This window comes from Stigmatopora nigra, chromosome 8, assembly GCF_051989575.1.
Source record: "Stigmatopora nigra isolate UIUO_SnigA chromosome 8, RoL_Snig_1.1, whole genome shotgun sequence".
NCBI classification, from domain to species: domain Eukaryota; kingdom Metazoa; phylum Chordata; class Actinopteri; order Syngnathiformes; family Syngnathidae; genus Stigmatopora; species Stigmatopora nigra.
Window position 1 is genome coordinate 13,458,412 of NC_135515.1, and position 21,589 is coordinate 13,480,000.

At 39.3% G+C, this 21,589-nt stretch overlaps 1 protein-coding gene across 6 annotated transcripts in view; it reads left to right on the forward strand.

The window, feature by feature from the left end:
• fat3a (FAT atypical cadherin 3a) overlaps nucleotides 1–21,589 on the forward strand; it is a 129,295-nt gene that overhangs the window by 95,113 nt on the left and 12,593 nt on the right. For 2 of the 6 annotated variants that reach the window (XM_077722403.1, XM_077722405.1), the window contains 10 exons: nucleotides 1,091–1,892; nucleotides 2,796–2,930; nucleotides 3,019–3,173; nucleotides 4,718–4,960; nucleotides 6,773–7,019; nucleotides 9,635–9,788; nucleotides 16,088–16,794; nucleotides 17,966–18,070; nucleotides 20,820–20,879; nucleotides 21,329–21,364. In XM_077722403.1, coding sequence (XP_077578529.1) covers nucleotides 1,091–1,892; nucleotides 2,796–2,930; nucleotides 3,019–3,173; nucleotides 4,718–4,960; nucleotides 6,773–7,019; nucleotides 9,635–9,788; nucleotides 16,088–16,794; nucleotides 17,966–18,070; nucleotides 20,820–20,879; nucleotides 21,329–21,364 — 2,644 coding nt within the window. Of the gene's footprint in view, nucleotides 1–1,090; nucleotides 1,893–2,795; nucleotides 2,931–3,018; nucleotides 3,174–4,717; nucleotides 4,961–6,772; nucleotides 7,020–9,634; nucleotides 9,789–9,885; nucleotides 11,687–16,087; nucleotides 16,795–17,965; nucleotides 18,071–20,819; nucleotides 20,880–21,328; nucleotides 21,365–21,589 lie in introns of those variants that run through there. The other 4 variants (XM_077722406.1, XM_077722407.1, XM_077722404.1 and 1 more) reach the window with 3 other exon arrangements.

A 21,589-nucleotide genomic window follows, 5' to 3' on the forward strand; every position in this document is an offset into this window, starting at 1 on the left:
TTTAGGTGTCAATACTATCTTAAAAATAATGTGAGTTTACCACTCGTCTGCCACATCTATACATTTCCTGAGGTACAATGAAAATGATGAAATATTTTATTGTATTGTGGAAAATAATAAAATAGTCAAGAAGCTGTGTTATGGTGCAGAAAAATTAGACAGTGATGAGCGACATTTTTAACAAACTCTTTCTTCCGTTTCGTCTTCCAAAAAACTATCGCAAAGAAGGAAGAAAGTTTACGGTAGTTCGTAGTGAAGAGAGGGAGAAATAGATAACACCAAATAGCAAGTATACTAAACTGCTATCCTACATTGGTAAATACATAAGGGTGATAAAACACAACAACCACAAGTACAGGACATGTGCACAAAGGAATACAAAAAATCCACAAAATACACACATCCACAATTAAGTCCAGCAGGCAGGTTTTTTAATGTTAAATTCTGAAAATGCTTTATATTAAAATCATCTATCCATCCATCCATCTTCCATACCGCCCATCCTCAAAAAGGTTGCGGGGATTGATGGAGCCTAACCCAGCTGTCTTTGGGCAAAAGGCAGCCTAAATCCTAGACTGGTTGGTTGCCAGTCAGTCGTAGGCCACCTCTTTTAATAGTGCCACCTCTTCAGTACGAGGTGGTACTATTAAAATCGTTTTATTCTCACATAAACAAAAAGTCTCTTTTGATAATGAATATGGACAACAGGCTAGATATCAGAGCTCTGCAACTGCAGATGCACTGCAACAGATAGTGTTGATTTTGCGCATTACATGTGGTAGTTAGTAGAATCTGGCATGTGTCATGAATAGGACAACTGCTATCTTAAAAGTTTATGGCAAAGATGTGAAGAATCAGTAATTTAATGGATGTCATGACTCATGACCAATGTGCATATGAATGTTAATGTCAATAAAAGACTATTTGCTTTTTTATCGGCATTTGTTTTAACCAACTGTTTTTAGTTTGCATATTATCATAAAAAAACACTTCCCACTATATATTTGAAGTCAAAATGCTTATTTCTTTCTCTGAAATTCAATTTACAAATAGTTGGCTTTTTCCACTTAACAACTCTTTCTTTAATTAGGTCACCGACTCTGGAATGCCTCGCTTGTCCTCTTCCTCCATGCTGACGGTCAGGGTGATTGAGGAGAGTCTACATAGGCCTGTAGCTCTGCCACTAGAGGTTCATATTATCACTATGGAGGATGAGTTTCCCGGTGGTGTCATTGGAAAGTTGCATGCCACAGATGCTGACCCCTATGACGCACTGACCTATGGTCACGCACCGCCAGCCCATCGCAGTCTTTTCAAAATTAGCCCTCGTGATGGAAAGATAATAGCCCTTGGAGGTTTGGATGCTGGCCGATACTCGCTTAACGCCAGTATCAGTGATGGCCGATTTGCCGTCTCAGTGCCTGTCAGCGTGCACATTGAGCAGGCCACTCCTGAGATGTTGCGCGAGGCTGTGACTGTTCGCTTTGAAAATGTGACGCCACACAACTTTGTAGCCTCATACCTGAAGATCATGCTGAAGGTTTTGCAGCAAGCAGCAACATCACAGAAACAAGATTCTATGCACCTGCTCAGTCTCCAGCCAGTTGGTGGTACCAAACAGCTGGACATGCTTCTTGCAGTGGAAACAGCTGAGGGCGGATATTACAAGGCAGCTTACCTCACTCAGAAACTTAGCGTTGCCCGATGGCGGTTGGAGGAGGTCCTTAAAATCTCGTCCATCTTAGATAAGAACTGCTCAGGACTGGATTGTCGTGGGGCGCATTGTGAGCAAACCATCAACTTGGATTCACACAATCTGGCAACGTACAGTACACCACAAATCAGCTTTGTGTCCCCACGCTTCGATCGAATTTCACGTTGCACTTGCAGTGGTAAGCATTGGGTCATGTAAATGTTCAGTTTGGTATGAAAGCTTGTAGAGAAAGAGCTTTATTAATTTATCGCATACGCATAATTGATGATTAAACACAACTGTAACTTGATTAACCACGGTAGCCCTTACCAAAGTGAATTGAATGGAATGCTTTTATTGTCATTATACAAGATAGAGATTTAAAGCTTCACCACAAAGTTCAGAATCAACAACAACAAACAAACTGAAAAATAAATAATCAATAAATAATAACAATAAATAATCAACAAATAAGTAATAAAAAATAAATAAGTACTCAACATAATAAGTAGTCACAACATAAATAACGACAAACTAACTAACAGATAAATAATCAATAAAAACAAGTCAGGGTGTCTACTGGTATAAGCTAAAACACCCAATGATCATGAGTTGTAGTACTGAAGACCTGTCCTAAATGTTATCTACAAATTCTAGCTGTAGTTTCATGTTGTACTAAAAGGGGTCACTTTGCTTTCATTGATTCTGACAGGGAATGGCGCTTCCACCAGGACATGTTGCCAATCTTTTAGAGAGAGCAATCAGTCATAGGATTCGTTGTTTCATAATATTTATTTATTCGTTTATTTTCTGTTTCGTTTATCCTCACGAGGGTCACAGGGGCAATCCTACCTAAGTATGGACAGTCGACACCCTGAATTCGTTGCCGGCCAATTGCAGGACATAATTGATGTTAACATAATACCCGGCAGTTTAATAAAGTGTATCTGATTGTAATTGTATAGTCACATTTATTATACAATATTTCTCATTTTTATGCCAAAAATAAATTAAATCCAGAAAGTTGTCACAGTACATGACTAAATGGAGGTTTTGCTAAATATTTCCTTTCCAATTTTTATTTGTCTGTGTATGTTTTTAGAGGTCAATTGTGCTGTAATGTCAGGACTATGTGAGGACCAACCTTGTCCGGCGGACATGCAATGTGTTTCAGTGGATCTCACCAGGGGGCGCTATGCATGTCAATGTCCTCCGGGGAAATTTGGAGAGTGTGCAGGTGTTTCTTGGGAATGCATATTACACAAGTTGTTTTATTCCCTGACATAATAATTTATGTAATAATGCGTACGTTTGTGTTTGCATAGGCCATTCATCACTGAGTTTCTCAGGTGACAGCTACATAAAATACAAGCTTTCAGAGAGACTCCAAACAGAGCTAAAACTGACTCTGAGGATCAGAACATTGCAGACAAGAGGAATCATTATGTACACTCATAGTGAGCCTTGCAGAATGCTTAAGGTATTGTCGCTACCTGGTGCTTAGACACCCCACCAAACACACACCATGACCGGACGTTTGGTTGCTGGTCTTTTGGTGGCTGGACGTTTGGTCGCCGGACGTTTGGTCGCCGGACGTTTGGTCGCCGGACGTTTGGTCGCCGGACGTTTGGTTGCCGGACGTTTGGTCGCCGGACGTTTGGTCGCCGTTGGTCGCCAGTCAAATGGTGACAGAGTTTACTGTTGAAAACAGCTCTCAAAAATATTCATGAGAGAGTTTAATATCTAAATATCTACTGTTGATTCATGAGAGAGAGTTTAATATCTAAGTACTGTTGAAACCAGCTCTCAAAATTATATTCATGAGTTTAATATCTAAATATCTAATATCAAATTATCAAAATATCAATAAGCGCACTCATTTAACACACCGGCTGCTGCCATTGACTGGTCATAGGCGTCCAATGAACCTTCATTCTCTCTGTTTCAATGTTGAAATACTTTGGATGGTCATTTTATGAAACAAATAAAAGTCTTAGTATACTTTTAGCCCGGGACTTTGACATTAAAATAAAAGGCAATAAGTAAAATTAATTAATTAAAAAGAAGACAAAGAAAATTCACTGATGGTGTTTTTATTGAAGCAGTAAAACTTAATAAAAATTATGTATACAAACTTTTACAAGTTCTGTACAAAAATTACAAATACAAACTTACAAATTATGTAAAAATGGAATTCACAGATGGTAGTTTTTATTTTAAAAAACAGTAAAACTTACAAATTGTATGCAATGGCTTGCAGGTACTCTAATTTGTTTGCAAATGTATTTGGGTTGGCATCGATGGTCGTCGTCGTGTCGCTCGACTGCAGGAATTTGAACAAATATATAAACTCAATTGGCTTGCAATTGATAGATTTTAACATTGGAGGAAACAGGGATGTAATGGCTATTGTTTATGAAATTTGTAGCAGTGTGGAAAGTTTTCACCGGCTCGGCCGCACGCGCGCGGCCGTTTAGATGTGTGTTAAATGAGTGCTCTTATTGATATTTTGATATTAGATATTTAGATATTAAACTCATGAATATAATTTTGAGAGCTGGTTTCAACAGTACTTAGATATTAAACTCACTCTCATGAATATATTTTTGGAAGCTGGTTTCAACAGTTCTTAGACATTAAACTCACTCTCATGAATATATTTTTGAGAGCTGTTTTCAACAGTAAACTCTCTGTCACCATTTGACTGGTGACCAAAAGACCGGGGACCAACGGGGACCAAACTTCTAGCAACCAAACGTCCGGGCGACCAAACGTCCGGGCGACCAAACGTCCGGCGACTAATCGTCCGGCGACCAAAAGACCGGGCGACCAAACATCCGTGTACCAACACACACATGCGTTCACGCCCACACACACATACGCACACACGGATGCAGACACATAAATATCAATGTCATCCTCCAAGATATTTAAAATAAGTTCAAGAATATTTAGGGTGTCTTCATCCTGGGGAAAGCCATAGTCACTGTCACTGACAATATGTTTTCCTGCATGTGTGAGCAGCTGGATGAGGGAAAGCTGTGGTTACAGCTCAGCTGCGCACCTGGCACCGCAGGTGGTGACAGTCCCGACATGTTAGGGATCTCTGGCCGACGGATTAATGATGGCAGCTGGCACACAGTGGTAATAGATCTCAACCGCAACTTTAGCAGTCTCTCTTTGGACGACAGCTACGTTGAAAGGCGCCATGGACGAGCATTAATGCAACCTCATGCTTCTGACAGAACCATCTACTTTGGAGCACTGGTCAGTTAATTTCTTAAACTCAGTCTTATTATTTATACATAACTAGCAATGTATTATTATTTGTAGCTACAAGCACCCACTTAAAAACTGTCAAATGCAGTGCAGTGTCATTGATTACATCTTTATTTTTAACTATGCAAAATAATCTCAAACTTAACTATTTTTTTCTCATTGAGTGATTGATATGTTTCATTCGGCAAGTGTGGATGTAGTGTAGGACCCAAATGCAGGTAAGCAATTAAGGAACAAGTCGGAGGAGTGCTCCAACAAAAACTTTAATAACTGAGGCAGGAGGGGAGTCAAGAAAATAGCAAGCACTTAAAAATATGTAACTAAACCAAACCTGACATTAATGACATGGGGAAACGAGGAACTTGAAACATGGCATGGCAAATTAGCATGATGCAAACAAAGCCGACTATCCGACAAGGACTCACAAACACACAGGGTTTAAATGGACAGACAGTGGTTGATTACAAAATACACACACCTGATCACACAACAGAAGGGAAACCATGAGGGACACAATAGGCGAAACGCATACAATAATCACAGGGTCACACAAGGGAAATGTTTACACATCCATCCCAAAACCTCAACTACACATAACAGTGATTCTGTATATAAATAACACCGAAGCTATTTCTGTTGATGATGGTACTATAAAACAAATTTTGATTTAAGTCTTTATTTTACATAATACGGTATTTACACTTGTGGGCACGATATAGATATTTAGCATTTGGACATTCAGTTCATGTACCCCTCAGTATAATCTTTGGTACACATTGGGACCTGCTTTTGAGCATTGTCCTTTTTCTTTGTCGACATATGGCTGTTTATCTCATCTCTAATTTTCTGAACCTCTTTATCCTCACTAGGGTCACGGGGGGTGGGGGGGTTGGCTGGAGCCATTCCCATTATTTCTATTTGAAGGTTTTAACAAGCTGAACTTTCATAAACCCTCACATGTACTACAATGCTATGAGAAATAGGTGATTTTCATTGTCTGTCATTTCATTACCATTCCTGGAACTACTTTTCCCGATGGACTCACATGCTTACGTGCCATTTTCAATACACTATAACCGTAACTTTCCAAAAGGATTCTCTCATTTAACTTGAATAAAAATTAAATGTTAAATATATTTTCCTTTTTCTCATCACCTTACAATTTGAACTGGGGTGTGCACTTTTTAAAATGTCATATAGACACACACACACGCACACACAATTATCAACAAACAATGATGTTATTCTACTTTTGGCGTGTAGTTTACATCACAAATATCAAAATGTACCTGTTGCTGGCACATGTGTAGTGTGCATTGCAGTGCTATAAAATAAATCATAGTCAAACACAAATTATTTGGTTCATTTCTGAGGTAAAAAAAAAGATTCTGAATAATGTTGTCTTAGGCCGCCTCATGGTATAGAAGTTCATTCTTGGGTGCGGGTAGCTCGCTGTTGGCGGTATGATTTTCAGTGCGGATGGTCGTTTGTGCCCTATGGCTGACTGGTGACCAGTCTAGGGTGTAGTCTGCTTTTCATCCGAAGTCAGCTGGGTTAGGCTCCAGCAACCCCTGCTACCTTTTCGAGGATGTGCAGTGTGGAAGATGAATGAATATTGTCTTAAGTTCATTCATTCATTCATCTTCCATAGTACTCCTCACAAGGGTTGTGGGGGGATGGTGGAGCCTATCCTAGCTGACCACGGGCAACAGGTGGGGGAAACCCTGGATCGGTTGCCAGCTAATTGCAGGGCAGTTGTTTTAAACATTTTTTTCCCAAACTTTCCCACCTTGGCTTTAGATGCAGCATCCCACTTCACGTAGCCTCATTGACTTCAAAAAGGACCATAAAATGTTTGAGGGCTTCCAAGGCTGCCTGGACTCAGTCATGTTGAACAACAATGAGCTGCCTTTGCAGAACAAGCGTTCAGACTATGCCGAGGTGGTGGAACTGACAGAACTGAAGCTGGGTTGCATCCTGTTCCCCGACGCATGTCTGAAACAGCCTTGTCACAATGGCGGAAGCTGCATGAGCCTTCCTTCTAGTGGTGAGTGACAGTAACTGTACAAACAAAATTCACATCTCACATTTATTTGATACAGCATTTTTTTCTGGCCCCAAAATGAGGTCAAACTTTTGAATCCATTATATGTAGTTAAGATCAACATGATATTTTCTGAAAATTCTGCCTCAGCAAAAGTAAAATACCAGAGCAACTATGGAATTAAGTTTTGGCAATTTACCAGTTCCAAAATAAAAAAAAATACCCCTCAATATTATATTGGCTTATCTACCGACTTTTCATGCCAATTAATACAAAGCTGTAATAGTTGAAACACGAAGAAGTTATATTAATACAGTGCATTTGCGACAAATCATCAGAGCAAGCTATTCATTCATTCTTTCATTCATCTTCCATGCCGCCAATCCTGGAAAAAGTTGCAGTGGTTGCTGGAGCCTAACTCAACTGTCTTTGGGCAAAAGGTAGACTACAGCCTAGAGCGGTCGCCAGTCAGCCAGTCATTCCCACCGAGTGGGAATCGAACCCAGACTCCCAGCAAAGTCCGGTGGAAGAACCATAGCACCATTGTGCGGACCAGAGCAAGCTAATGACCAATATTCAGTGGTTCAACGTCTCTGTTAGGTTCATCAATAATTATACTTTAATATAATTATAAAACAATACAAGGAGACATCTGTTAAATTAAGGACATCAATTAATTTGACATCTCTGATGATACTTGCAAGGAGAGTTCATTCTGACATCGTCCTCGACACAAATATTTTTTTTCTCCTGCCCATTTAAGGCCTCAAATCAAAACAATTACAAGGTTATTGATTAATCCAATTGCATAAGCAAAAACAACTGAAACAATCATCGCATATCAGGTATTCATCAATAACAATTAAGGTCGGAACTCAAAAACAACTCCATTGGAAATTAAACAAACAAGCGTCCATTCGGCAAAACAATTCCATAATCAAGCGAAACGAGCGACACGATTTAAGACAATTTGCGAGTAATCACGGATATTGGTTGATAGCGATCACGCTGAATCAGCATTTGCGTAAGTGTCCTTAACAGGTCTGGATCACAAACTTGCATCTGGGGTAAGTGTCAGTCATATCTTCCAGTAATCAGTCCTCGGAATAGGGCAAAACAATTTAACGTCTTTGGCGCCAGCTGCAGGGGGAAGTGTCCTTCGGTCCAATAATTATACTGAGTGTTTGTCCGTTGCAAGCACATATTAATACATACATATAATGATTAATGCTCATGTTTATCATAGTATCCCAGAATAACCCCAACATCTCAAAATACAGTATCATACCTGTCAACCTCAGCCAATTGCTCCCCTTATCAATGATTGAAATTTCCTTATTAAGTGGTAAAAAAAACGTACGAAGGCAACGCAGTACATACTCACACCCTGGATTCATCATCATTTTTGGAGCGACAAATACGGGAAAAACTGTAATACAAAATGAAATGTGATTGCTCAAAAGCTAAAACAGCTGAAATGAAAGTTTTTAAGAGTTCAGCATTTAATAGTGCAGAAAATAGAGAAAGTAACATAAGATTTTTCTTTTTCATGTAAAAGAACCAAAGAAATAAACAGACAGTTTGAGAGGCTTAAAAGTAACCTAAACAAAATCCTACATGATCAGCAACCTTTTAAGTTACCACAGAGGGATTTCATGAGAGGACATTTGAAAGGCGAGGAAACCATTATACACTCCATTATAGTTTGACACATCATCATTAATTATTTTTAGCCCCAGAGGCCCGGCCCAGGTACAGCCGCACCACCAGTCCCCCCGACTTCCGCCCCTTGTACATTCGTATTTTTGATACCTTCAGTGAGAATTTACAATGTAAATAGTCATGAGAAATACAGAAAACGGATAAAATCGAGGTGTGTCTAAACCAGTGGTTTTCAAAGTGGGCGGTACCGCCCCCCGGGGGGCGGTGTGAACTTTCAGGGGGGCGCTGACGAATAAACAGGCGAATGGGGGGCGTTGAAATAGTGAAGGGGGCGATGGAGCAATTACAGTAAAATGTGACGTTGGTGTTTGTAGAAAGACCGGAAAAATTGATTGTCTGTAATAAAAAGTCGACAAAAAACAAGCTTTATTGAAACAAGAAACGTTGTCTGCTCGAGCGCTCACGAGCAGCGCGCATATACCGTATATCACTAATTGTCGCGAGTTTATCGTCGATGCAGGCGACTGGGGAAACCACCACCATCCAGTCAGCCGCAGAGGAGCACACAATAGCGCGCCGGCAACGCTTAACCACAGACGTATGCGCACAGCGACCGGCTTAATGCATCAGCTATCAATTTTTATGATTCGAGGTGAACTGCGCATTGGTCTATTAAAAGAAACGAAATTAGCGAATAATATCTGAGGCGCCTGTCTTCTATTTATTTAAGCTTCGTTCGTTGGAAAGGGGTAAAGAGGGGGGCGTTGGCATTTTGGCTCGGCGGTGAAGGGGGCGGTGGCCAAAAAAGTTTGAAAATCACTGGTCTAAACTGTTTCCACTATAATGAAGGTAAATAGATCATTTCAATTTGGTCATCAGAAGTAGCTTGCAAGGCAAAAATGTTTGGGGACCATGGCCTCAATATTTATCCTTTTTTTCCCTTTCTCATCTACTAGGATTCTCCTGTACCTGTGGCCCTCAGTACACTGGGGGGCGCTGTGAAATAGAGATAACAGCATGCGTACCCAATCCATGTAAGAACGGAGGTATGTGTAAGGCCATTGGCAGTGCATTCCTCTGCCGCTGTCGAAGAGGATTCATGGGTTTGACGTGAGTATCATTCTAATCATTAAGCTGTGAATGAGAAAATCAACCATACTCTCCTTATCAACATGCATCTCTATGTGTACAATTTGCTTTAAACAAGGCATGACAGGCATTAACAATGAAACCCATGCTGGAAATTTTAAACAAGATTCAAACAAATAGTTTTAAGGTAAGAATTATAGGAAAACATGGGATAGAAATTATATTTTCATTTTTATTCTGTACTGTGTAAATACTCACAAGGAAGGTGGAGGTGCAGAAGCGTATGCCAGTTGGCCACTGGCATGAGCTTGATCACACCTTAAACTGGTTGCAAGCACATTACTTGGCACACATAAAAACAAAAAACATCTACTGTTTTGCTTGTTCAAGCACAAACACGTTTTCAGCAAAAAAGGACCACAAACGATGGTCCTTAAATAACTCAGGAACATAATCAAGTAATTGAACACAGCTGAACAGAAAAATGACATCAAGCCAGGAGGGGCAAACGAGCCACTCCTGACATAACCAGGGGTTATTTAGAATGTTCAACCAGCCTAGCATACAAAATCTTGGTTTGTGGGAGGAAACTGGAGTACCCAGAGAAAACCCACATATTCTCAGGGACACCCCACATACTCTATGGTACTCGGACGTTTGGTCGCCGGGCGTTTGGTCGCCGGGCGTTTGGTCGCCCGGGCGTTTGGTCACCGGACGTTTGGTCACCGGACGTCTGGTCGCCGGAGTTTAATATATAAATATCTACTGTGGATTCATGACAGATAGTTTAATATCTAAGTACTGTTTAATATCTAAGTACTGTTTAATATCTAAGTACTGTTTTATATCTAAGTACTGTGATAGGTTCATTAATAATTACCCTCCTTTGTAATTATCAATATCTGCAGGCAGTCATCTTATTCAATTATTGATATTTAATTAAATAGATTGGATCACGGATAAGAACCTTAAGGGAAGATACATCGAGCCCCTTGTCTTCAAAAGTATCCTCTCGAACAGTATTTCGCGTACGGCTTTAAGGCATTTGGATTAAAACAATCACGCCTTCATTTGACCTAACAATCATATAACAATTACGTAAAGAAGCCCGAAGTGCATCGCACTGTATAAGTGTTATGGAAGTGGCAGATATCCCGAGTCCTTGCTGCCTCCCGATCAACAGCCCTCAGAGCCCGATACTGGGTGAGATGTAGCTTAAACAATCCTTGGATAAGAAGTCGAGGAAGAATGATTTAACAAAGAAATGAATTACTACACATATATGTACAATAGTAATACCGAATAAACCCAACATTCCACCGTTTTTATGATATGTATGTTATTAATAATTTCTTAGTAATCACAAATGGAAATGTCGGGTGACTGCGATTGTATCCGCCTACTTCTTACTCACATGGCTGGTCTGAAAAAGAAAGAACATGATCATTTTTGTCCAATTCGTCCTTCGAACCGACCCCCAAAAAATCAGATCTCATTTTCACATTTTGACTCTTAAATTCTTAGAATGGCTCTCAAGAAATGAAATTTGAAAATAGGAATTGTTTATGGCTCTGTGTCAAAAAGGTTCCAGACCCAGGCTTTACTGTGGTCAACTGTTTGTAGAAGTTTTATAAGTTTTAAATGAGGTGAAACACTATTGAGACAAAAGTTTGAATTATATTCCCACCTCTAAATTTCAGCAAAGGTAAACAAATGTATGCCATTTATATTCTTATTTATGATGAGCACAGATTGAGGCTTTTATAAAATAACCAGGTGTGACACTACTTTTTTGTGCACACTTTTTCCATTGAAAGAAATTCAAGGCACACCACTCTGAAAATGTAAAACTATTTCACCTATATTAACATTATGAAGTTGTTCTCATCAAAGTTTTATTTACAGGAAATTAATTAATCCCCCCCCCCCCCCCAAATTATTCCAAAATCATTTTTTTTTCACCCCGATCTAATCTCATCAAATTTGATGTCTGCAGACTCCGAATATCTTTCAGTTCCACTGATGTTAGAATAATAACGATTTTAACCTAATTTCGATTTTTAACATTTTTCTACCAATATTGCGCAAAAAGTAATGTGCTCACAGAGACTTTATGTCACCAAAAGTTGATGCCCCTGAAACAAACAACTTCCGGTTCAGGTACCGTCTAAACAAAAAATTGAATCTTTTAATACAGTAAAATCTCGACATGCGAGCAATTTGAGATACGAATAAAATTTGGAGCAAATATTTATCTTGAGATACGAGACAAATTTTGATATACGAGCATACAGCGGACACAAAAGGCTGCTAATAAGGACATTATATCTGCAACAAATTAAACGGTTCCTACAAAAATAAGTAGGTGTTTAGACCTCTGGAACATGGATTACACGCTGTACCATGTCTCATCTTATCTTGGTCCTGGCTCTTCACTAATTCATCTGAACCATGTCTATTTACTCCCAAATGACCCATTATTAAACTTGCACCCAGAGGATGGTACTCTTTGCCCCGACTGATTTTGGGAGTAACTTGTTATTCTAAATGAATGTTGTTATCTGTAACGGGCCGTATATGGCCCGCGGGCCGAGGTTGAAAAACTTGTACACACACACAACCGGGGGCGGGGCGAGTGCGTCGGCACAACGTCCTTCGGCTGGCTAATCGGTCGAATAATTAGTCGTTCGGCTAAATTTACGTTCAGCCAGATGCCCCCTCGGCGAGTTGGCCCTCACCCAGACGTCAGTCGGCTAAACGTCTTTAGGCAAGTAGACCGGCCACGGGCAAGGTAAGGGTTTAGCTGTGTACAGGTCGTCTGCAGACTGTTCTGTGCCTACATGTATCAATGCATAGTTTCCTTTCTGTGGTGCAAGGTTTTGCATATCAATTAATACTGTTTTGGAGATTGACTAATTTTTTGTTGTTGTGAATACTGTGCAGTAACTATTTGCGCTGCTTCTTTCGCTGCTGTATTCTCTCATTGTCTTTAGCACGTGCTTAACATTTGCATAAATCTATTTGGTTGGGCTTAATACCCCAATGAACAAAAATCATAATAATCTTACTTTTCCATCACTATAGTTTGTGCAAATCTAAATGCCTTATCCCAGCTGGTATTCTATTTTGATCACTGCTTCCTTGTTGAGATCAAGAACCATATTTGTTTTTTCCTTTCCTGCAATTCCACAAATACTAAAAATAGGAAAAATATAAATGGCAAACCAGGCTGCTTTCTCCCCAGGAAAACAGCTTTCCCGTTCTCTGTAATAGTTACATTCATATCAATTAATATCCAGAAACGAATATACATATTTTATAATTCTGAATAGAATTGAACCCACTAAAATGTTACCAAGGTTGTCAAGGTTAATATTATTAGCATAACTGTGTTCTTTAGAGCAATTAAAGCCCATTACTTATAAAATGCATACTAATCAAGTGCCAATTAATTTAATAATATGTATCGCGTTGCATATTAAACTCAGTTGTTTGAAATTCTAACTACCCCAATCTAGTAGTCTTTTATCAAATGTAACATTCCATTGTCTTTGAAGTTTGTCCATCATCTCCTATAAAACTTTCTTGATCAATATTTGTGAATAGGCAAAATTAAAATCTATTTTACATTTCCATCCATTGTAGTTTCTCATCTTTTTGATCATTTACTTTAGTAGTAGTCTCAATTGAAATGCTTTCAACTCTTTTTTCCTGACATGAAGAAAATCAAACCAATATAAAAGTTCCTTATGGTTTATGGCATTGCTCCCTCAGCGATAATCTTTGGCAATGCTCCTTGAGCAATAATCTTTCCAATCAACATTGGAGTGCTAGCCATTTCGTCTGATCACGTCAAAAAGTTTATCTTGCCTGTCTCCTCAAACTTTTCAACTGAGAGAACCTTCTTACAATGCACAAGGTGGATCCTTATCCATCTTTTGGCTATTTTGATGTCTGCTGGTTGGTCAGCAACACCTGGTATGGACTTTCTCACTTTGGGTTGAACACCCAGGCTCCCTGGACCACCATTGGTCCAGTCTGTTTCCTGTTGAGAGGAAGTCTTTAAACAATTATTCTGTTAACACAATTTGGATCCCATTATAACTATAAATCAATGGTTCCTTGAAATTCCAGAACACGCACTGTCTTTGCTGTCAGTGGTCCCAAATTCCACTTTTCGCATAGCAGATTGGTTCCTCCACTTCAAGTTTAACATTTGGAGTATGGCTGCCGCATTTTCATTAAAAAATCATTGTTTTAAACAACTTTCCACAATTTGTCATTTCCATCCATGAAAAAGGCTTATTGGTGATTTCAGAAATAGATTTCAAATTTTCAAATCATTTTCCACCTTGATACCTGATCGATTGATTATATCTTGGTGGGCGGCCAATCCAAAACACAAAAAGACAAACAACCACTTACGCTCACACTCAAAGTCAGACATCAGTGGTCTGTATTTTTTTCTATCACCACTAGAAGGCGCCATCCCATAGTGGAGCTTCTTGGCTGCTAATCACTTTTTGCTGTCTCATGGCAATAATCATTCTCAAAGGAAATAGGTCAACGTTATTTGGTTGACAACAATTGTTTGATACTTATGCAACCCGTAATATTTGAATAGTCATTAATATGACTCACGATAAAGCATAATTCACCTGCTCAGGGCAAAACAAAAGATATCTCCTGTGCACTGAAAATATCTTATGCTTATTGCATTCTAGGGAAATCATGCCTATCCTAAATTAATTATTTATCTAAACTTGCCAGGTACAATTTACCTAATAATTTAGATAGCTCTGTCCACTCTTGCTCGTTTTGTGTTTTTGCGGCTTTTATGTCTTAATGTTTAGATGATTCCATTTACTTTGATTTGCTTTGTACTTTGTGTTTTTGCTTTGCTGTTCTGTCTAATCACCCTCTTGGTGCTGCCACAATGTAATTTCCCGAAAACGGGATGAATAAAGTTATCTAATCCAATGCAGCCTGTTTTTAGTCTGTACGCCTTCGTTTATCCTGAAGTGAGTAATGTGTTTCCGGATGTCATAGTTATACTTGCCTAAAATGTGATTGGACAGCAAGTAGTCAGTCAGAATTTCCGCTGCATCCGGACTTCTGATTCGCTGAGAATATTGGCACGTTTATAACAAAGTGAATCGCAAGCACAAGTGAAGAGCATATCGAAAAGCATATTCTTCGATCCCCTTTCACGCTTGTGATTATTCAGATTACTCTTATGGAACACGTTTTATGTTTCCGGTACTTCAAATTATGCTTATGAAACATGTTTTATACTTGTACTTCAAATTACGCTTATGGACCATGTTTTCTGCTTGCGATATTTCACATTGCCCTTATGGAACTGTGGAAACAATCTAACACCTTTAATATGCAGATTTCTGGTATCTAACAATGCACGAAATAACATGGTGATGTTTATAAATAATATATTTAAACTACAAAAAATGACATGAGAATGACTTGATTAAGAGCCACACAAATGGAGATCTGTTTTAGCTCCTCCTCATGACACCATTACTATCATTACCATGTGCTGTATGTTGGAGTATCAGTGTGTATGGGTCTTGTTGGTGCTGGAGCCTATCCCAGCTGACTTTGGGCACCTGGTGGGGGACACTATGAGTGGTGGTCAGCCAATCGCAGGGCATGAGGAGACGGACATCTATTGACGATCCCCCTCATACCTAGGGGCAACTTAGAATGATCAACCAGCCTACCATGCATTTTTTTTGAATGGGGAGGAAACCAGAGTACCCGGGGAAAATCCACTCAAGCTCAGGGAGAACCTGCAAACTACAAACAGGACCCTCGACCTCAGAACTGTGAGTCCGAGGCAGTACGAACCACTCACCTGCCAGGCCGCCTGAATTTTTTATTGACCTCCATATTTAAAAGATACACAATTGTTGTACTTCGTGAGGCCATATTATCTGACCTGATAGTACACCACCAATATTGACACCCATCTTAAGTTTGTCACAAAATATTCCTATGACCACTTGAAGAATATGGGCATAATTAAGGGGCCTTTGTCCAAACATGAGATGGCAAAAATGTCATCCATACATTCATTTTTAGTAGATTGGAGTATTGTAATAGGCCGCCTCATGGCGATTGGCTGGCCAGCAATTCAGGGTATCCCCGCCTAGTGCTCATAATTGGCTGGCGTAGATGGGTGGATGTTATGTAAAGCAATCTCAATTACCTTGTGTTGAAATATGCTATCCAAGTTTGTCTTGCCTTGCTATTTTTCTGATAACAGTATCTTCCCATCTTCTCTCCAATACTCCATCTTGCAGCTGTGAGAAAGATGTAAACGAATGTGACCACAGCAATCCTGAGGGTGAGTGTGAGAATGGCGGTGTCTGTGTCAACACTCATGGTTCCTTCTACTGTAACTGCACTACGGGCTTTGTGGGCCAGCATTGCAGCCTGCGGCCTGTTGTTGTCCCTGACATGCAAGCCGGTCACTCGGTGGTCGGAAAAGAGGAGTTGATTGGCATTGTTGTGGTGCTATTGGTCATCACTGCCCTCATCATCCTTTTCATCGCTTTCCGAAAGAAGGTCTTCCAAAAGAGCTACTCGCGAAACAACCTGGCCTTGGTCCAAGACCCTGCCACGGCAGCCCTTCTCAACAAAGCCAACGGTGTTCAGTTTAAAACACTGCATTGCACAGATGGGGACCCGATCAATATTTACTCAGAGACTGCTCTTGGGCCTCCTGTGGTCGGAACAGGTGTAATAATGGGACCTCCACAGGTCCCCGTCAGGCCCATGGCATACACACCTTATTTCCAATCTGATCGGTCAACGCTGGAAATGATGGTGGACGGACGCACTTTGGAGCATACAGAGATGAGCACCTTTCACCCCGAGTCACCAAGATTTCTTTCAGGGTCCAACAGGAAGGGTGTTGTTGTGTGCAGCGTTGCTCCAAACCTTCCCCGAGCGTCCCCTTGTCGATCAGAATGCTCCATACAAAAGAATCCTTGGGACAGTGATGAGGGTGAGACTGTTTATGACTACAGGCATTCCTACTATTGCAGATATAAACTACTTACATAAGGTTTGTGATATTTGGCTTTGGAACAGAATTTTGAAGTGACCCTGAAATACCTTGTAACTTTTACAGCTCAACGTAATTCGTCCTTTTATAAATTTCTACCTACACAAGGGACTAAATATAGAAATAAGGCCTTAGCTACAATCATACATATTTGCATATACATGTTCATTAACATGAACATGTTCATTAATGTGTTGTCGCTTATTTAATAAATAACACTCAAACTTAAATATTTTGGTTCTTTTTTACGCCAATTTGCACCGACCAATTTGAATTGAAAAATTAATCGTTCATCAAATTTCTACTTGTATGCCTTTCTTTGAGTTTGTTCTCTGCCTCGCTTTAACCACTGTATGAATTCAAATTTAATGTTAGAAAAAAGACATTTACTGTCAATTCAAAACTCAACTCGAATTTGAAGTTCAGCCACATTCCCTCTCCATGATTGGAACTCCTTTTTCTTTTTTTAAATGATCTGCAAAATCTACTGAAACTAATTGAGATGTACTAAATTCATACAATTGAAATATTTGATTTGGAGTACGAAAGTATTGAAACAATGCAGTTTTCGTGGGGGGGTAAATAATCTTTCACTTGATATGATTGATTTATTTTCTTCAGATAATATTCCAAATTCAAATTTGTGAGTGCAGATACTGGTGACTGTACTTGTTAGAAAAAAGTCACAAAAACAATTTTAAGGGTAAAATTGGGCATTTAAGTTTTAGAGCTGATAGTATTACAGTGTGATTGGCTGGGAACCAATTCAGTGTCCTTCGCCTACTGCCAGTAGTTGGCTGGGATAGGCTCCAGCACCCCTGGCAACTCTTGCGAGGATAAGAAGATTAGAAAATTCATGAAATGAAGGTCATCTGTAAAAGTTATAATTCATTTTGATTTCAAAAATACGTATAAAACTTGTCCCTAAGTAGGCTCTTTTTTTAGATCATGCATAAAATGAAAAACTAAACTCATTAAAATTCCAATGAAGCATTGCCAGTCACGACTTACGTCCTTAACAATGACAAGTATCACAAATTAATTAGTTCAAAATACGCTTTACTGTATTTGTAATAATTTCACCTGGTCCTCTATTTATTCCTTTATACAGGTAAAATGGTTGAGGAAGTAACTTGTCTCTCAGGGAGCAACAAAGGCAGTACTTCAGAGGTCCAGTCGCTGAGCTCCTTTCAGTCTGACTCCTGTGATGACAATGGTAAAGATACACTCCGTTTGTCAGCAATGCACTCTGAATTTCAAATATATACAAATGTGAGCATGATGAAAATAGGGATGAAAGAACAGAAGGGACAAGACAATACGACTGAATTATCAATGACGATGGGAGATTCAGCTTACATAGAGGACCTGCCTTATTTATGATGTGCATAGCCACAGAGGTATTCTCTAATGCAGGGGTGGCCAACCCGCGGCTCGCGAGCCGCATGCGGCTCTTTGCCCGGTTTTATGCGGCTCTTACGTCCATATCAAAGTTTGTATTTGTGTTTTATTTTTATTTGCGTGTGCGCTTCGCTTGAGTTCAATACGGTATTTTCGTCCAATGCGCATGTGCTCGGGATGAAAATACCTCAAAGTTTCCCAGTAGGAGCAAGGTCATTTAAGTAAACGTTTTTAACAGAGTGGGAGAGCTCCCGTGAACCAGAAGCGACAATGAACAGCGTCGCGCACACAAAAAGGATCCCAAAGATCGAGCGTCGGCTGAAAAAGCCACACCCCCTGCGAGGCAGACCAAAGCGAGAGTGCTCAGCCGGGAGCAGCCAATAGGAGAGTGAGGCGTACACCACGTGGTGGGCGCGCTACTTAAAAGCCATTCATAATAAATGACAGCTCACAAGGAGCGAATGTTGCGCAAAAATAGGCTCTGATTTTATGCCAGCAGTCCCACTAAGTAACATGCATAGCAAAAGAAAAACGCTATTGTAAATTATTATATTTTTGTTTGTGGACTTGGTTGAACTGAGAGTTTGTCTGTGTGAGACAGTGCACACAATGTTCATTGTTGATAATGACTGGCCTGTGCTGTTAGTGCTGTAGGAGTCAATTTATGTCATTACTATGCTGGTGTGTGACATTTACAATAAATCTGGCTGAGCAAAGGTATGTGTATGATGTGGCTCTTTGCGGTAACACAGTAAAAAATGTGGCTCTTTGCGGTACCACAGTAAAAAATGTGGCTCTTGGTCTCTGACTGGTTGGCCACCCCTGCTCTAATGCATGCATAAATTGTGTGCTTTGTTTGACCATTATTGGTATAGGATTTACCATCAACAAAACAATTCCTCTCTTTGAATCAATTTATGCACGTAGAGAAAAAGGAGGCACATAATTTCCTTTTTTAATGTAATTTTGGTGCTACATTACAGGTCCAAGTTGTGATCGCCTACAAGCCATAAAGTTAATTTGTTAATTATGTTCTTTTTGTCAGATTGAAGAATCCGGGTAGAAACAAGATAGCAATGCCCGACCCTATTTAAAATCCCAAATACAATTAAGTCGGGATACTGTATAAAACAAATTAGTCAATAAGTAAACAAAAATGATTAGATTTTCAAATACTTTTCAACATTGACTTCAATACACAGCAATGACAAGCTGTGTATTTTTTCAAACTAATAATTTTCTCTGGCTTGGTGAACACAAAAGTTCATGATTACTAAAAAAATTGTAACTTACAATTTTTTGGAAGTAACCATTTTGGAAAAGTAAAATTCACACCATCACTACGGCTTCTGCCATCTTGATCACATTTTGGATGAAACTTTTATGAAATCCAGACACTCCCAAAAGTTTCTTGCTTTTTCTTTGACAAAATATCCCAAGTTAAAGCCGTCTCCAAAAGGACCAATATTGCATAACATGCACCTGCGACTTCAGCGTGACACATGATGACAAGTGACTGTAAAACGCATGTAGAAGTACCCAAACACAAAGATAAGCTTATTTTCAGGACGCTGTACTTTCTCAATAGTTTGCAAAATGCAATATTTCAATTTATGTAAAAATATGCTACAAACTGTTGGATTTAAATTGTCCTAATTTAATTTCTATCGATTTTGCGTGAATTGCATTCACCCATAAACTCCTGAAATGGGACAAGGGTATTCCTGAAATGGGGTCGACGGAGGATGGCAGCTGTGCAATAATCAGTTTTAAGATAAATTATGTTGTATTTTTAGTGTATTGTAGGTTGACATGTATTTGCAAATGATTGTGTTTTGTATATATTTATTCTTCCAAATGTCCCAACTTCACTCGGATTGGGGTTGGAACAACTTGCAGCTGATTCAATTTGGACTCTGTCTAATATGTACATATTTATAGGGGGCTTAAGCTTCCCACACAGATCATTCCATTATCAGACACAAAAAAATTCAATATGGCAGGTTTGCAAACACCTATAGTGGCTTTCCACAGACATTTGATTTCCAAACCACGTCATTCTTGTTCCTGTCATCAGTTTCACTTCCAGCCGATTAGGGGTTTTAATCTTATATAATGTCTTGTATGTAAGTTTGATTGCATTAGATCTGAAGCTTTGCAAATGGCATTTGTGTTTTGGTTTGAATACATGTAATGTACATGTACATAATTTACAGAGATGTCATTTTTATAGCACACAAATTAAAGACATTAATTTTTCTCCATTTTTGACATCTCAAGCGAATACAATTGTATATATTGTTGTGCGAAACACCTTGCTTTAATTTTTTGCGATGGTTCTGCAACTTTATATTTCTTTTGTAATAATTAGACAATTTCATGCTTGGTGGTTGTTCATTTTCCATTTGTCAGAGCAAATGTGTCTGAGCACTCTTCAGGTAGATATTTAAAAAGGTAGTCTTCTGTGCAGACAGAGATGGCAACTGATTTTATTGTTAGTAGCTGTACTAAACCATCACCGTGAATTCCTCTTTCAAAACAGTTCTCCCTTTTTCTTCCAAAAGCCTCCATAGTGACCGTCATTCGACTGGTCAATGACGCTGTCGACACAATCGAAAGTGAAGGTACAATGTCTCATCCACTTTGCATCGCCCACTCTTTTTTATTACCTCAAGAAGGAATCAATTCACATTGAAAAATCCTTTCTTACACATTTATTTTCCACTACAATAAATTCATTTATATACCACACAAAGGTTTGAGGCACCATTCAAACAAACATTCAATTAATCACACTGTACATGAAAATTAACTTGGGTTTTTAGGATAGTTTACTGAATCAGTGATTGAATTCTCTTCTCTGAAAAGTATTTTACATGTTTTTATTTGTAAAAAATTGTAATTGAATCTTCATACATATTTTCGAACATTTGAGTTCTAGTTTTTTGCTAATTTATAATTAAGACAACAGCAAGAGTAACGGTGGCATCACATGTATGTTGCATATGATGCAGCGATCCAGTCAGAATGCAAATGCTTAAAACCTCTCATTTGTTATTCTTCCATATGACAGTATCAGTCATGGACCACAGTCAAACCTACAACAGAGGTGAACATCTGCCTACCTAACCTATCTCCAACCCACCACCCACCTCCCTCGCTCTCTCTCTCTCCCTCTCTCTCCCTCTCTCGCTCTCTCTCTCTCTCTCTCTCTCTCTCTCTCTCTCTCTCTCTCTCTCTCTCTCTCTCTCTCTCTCTCTCTCTCTCTCGCTATCTCTTCCCCTCTATCTCTCCCTCGAGATCTCACAGCTCTGGGGTCCTGGGTTAAAATCCA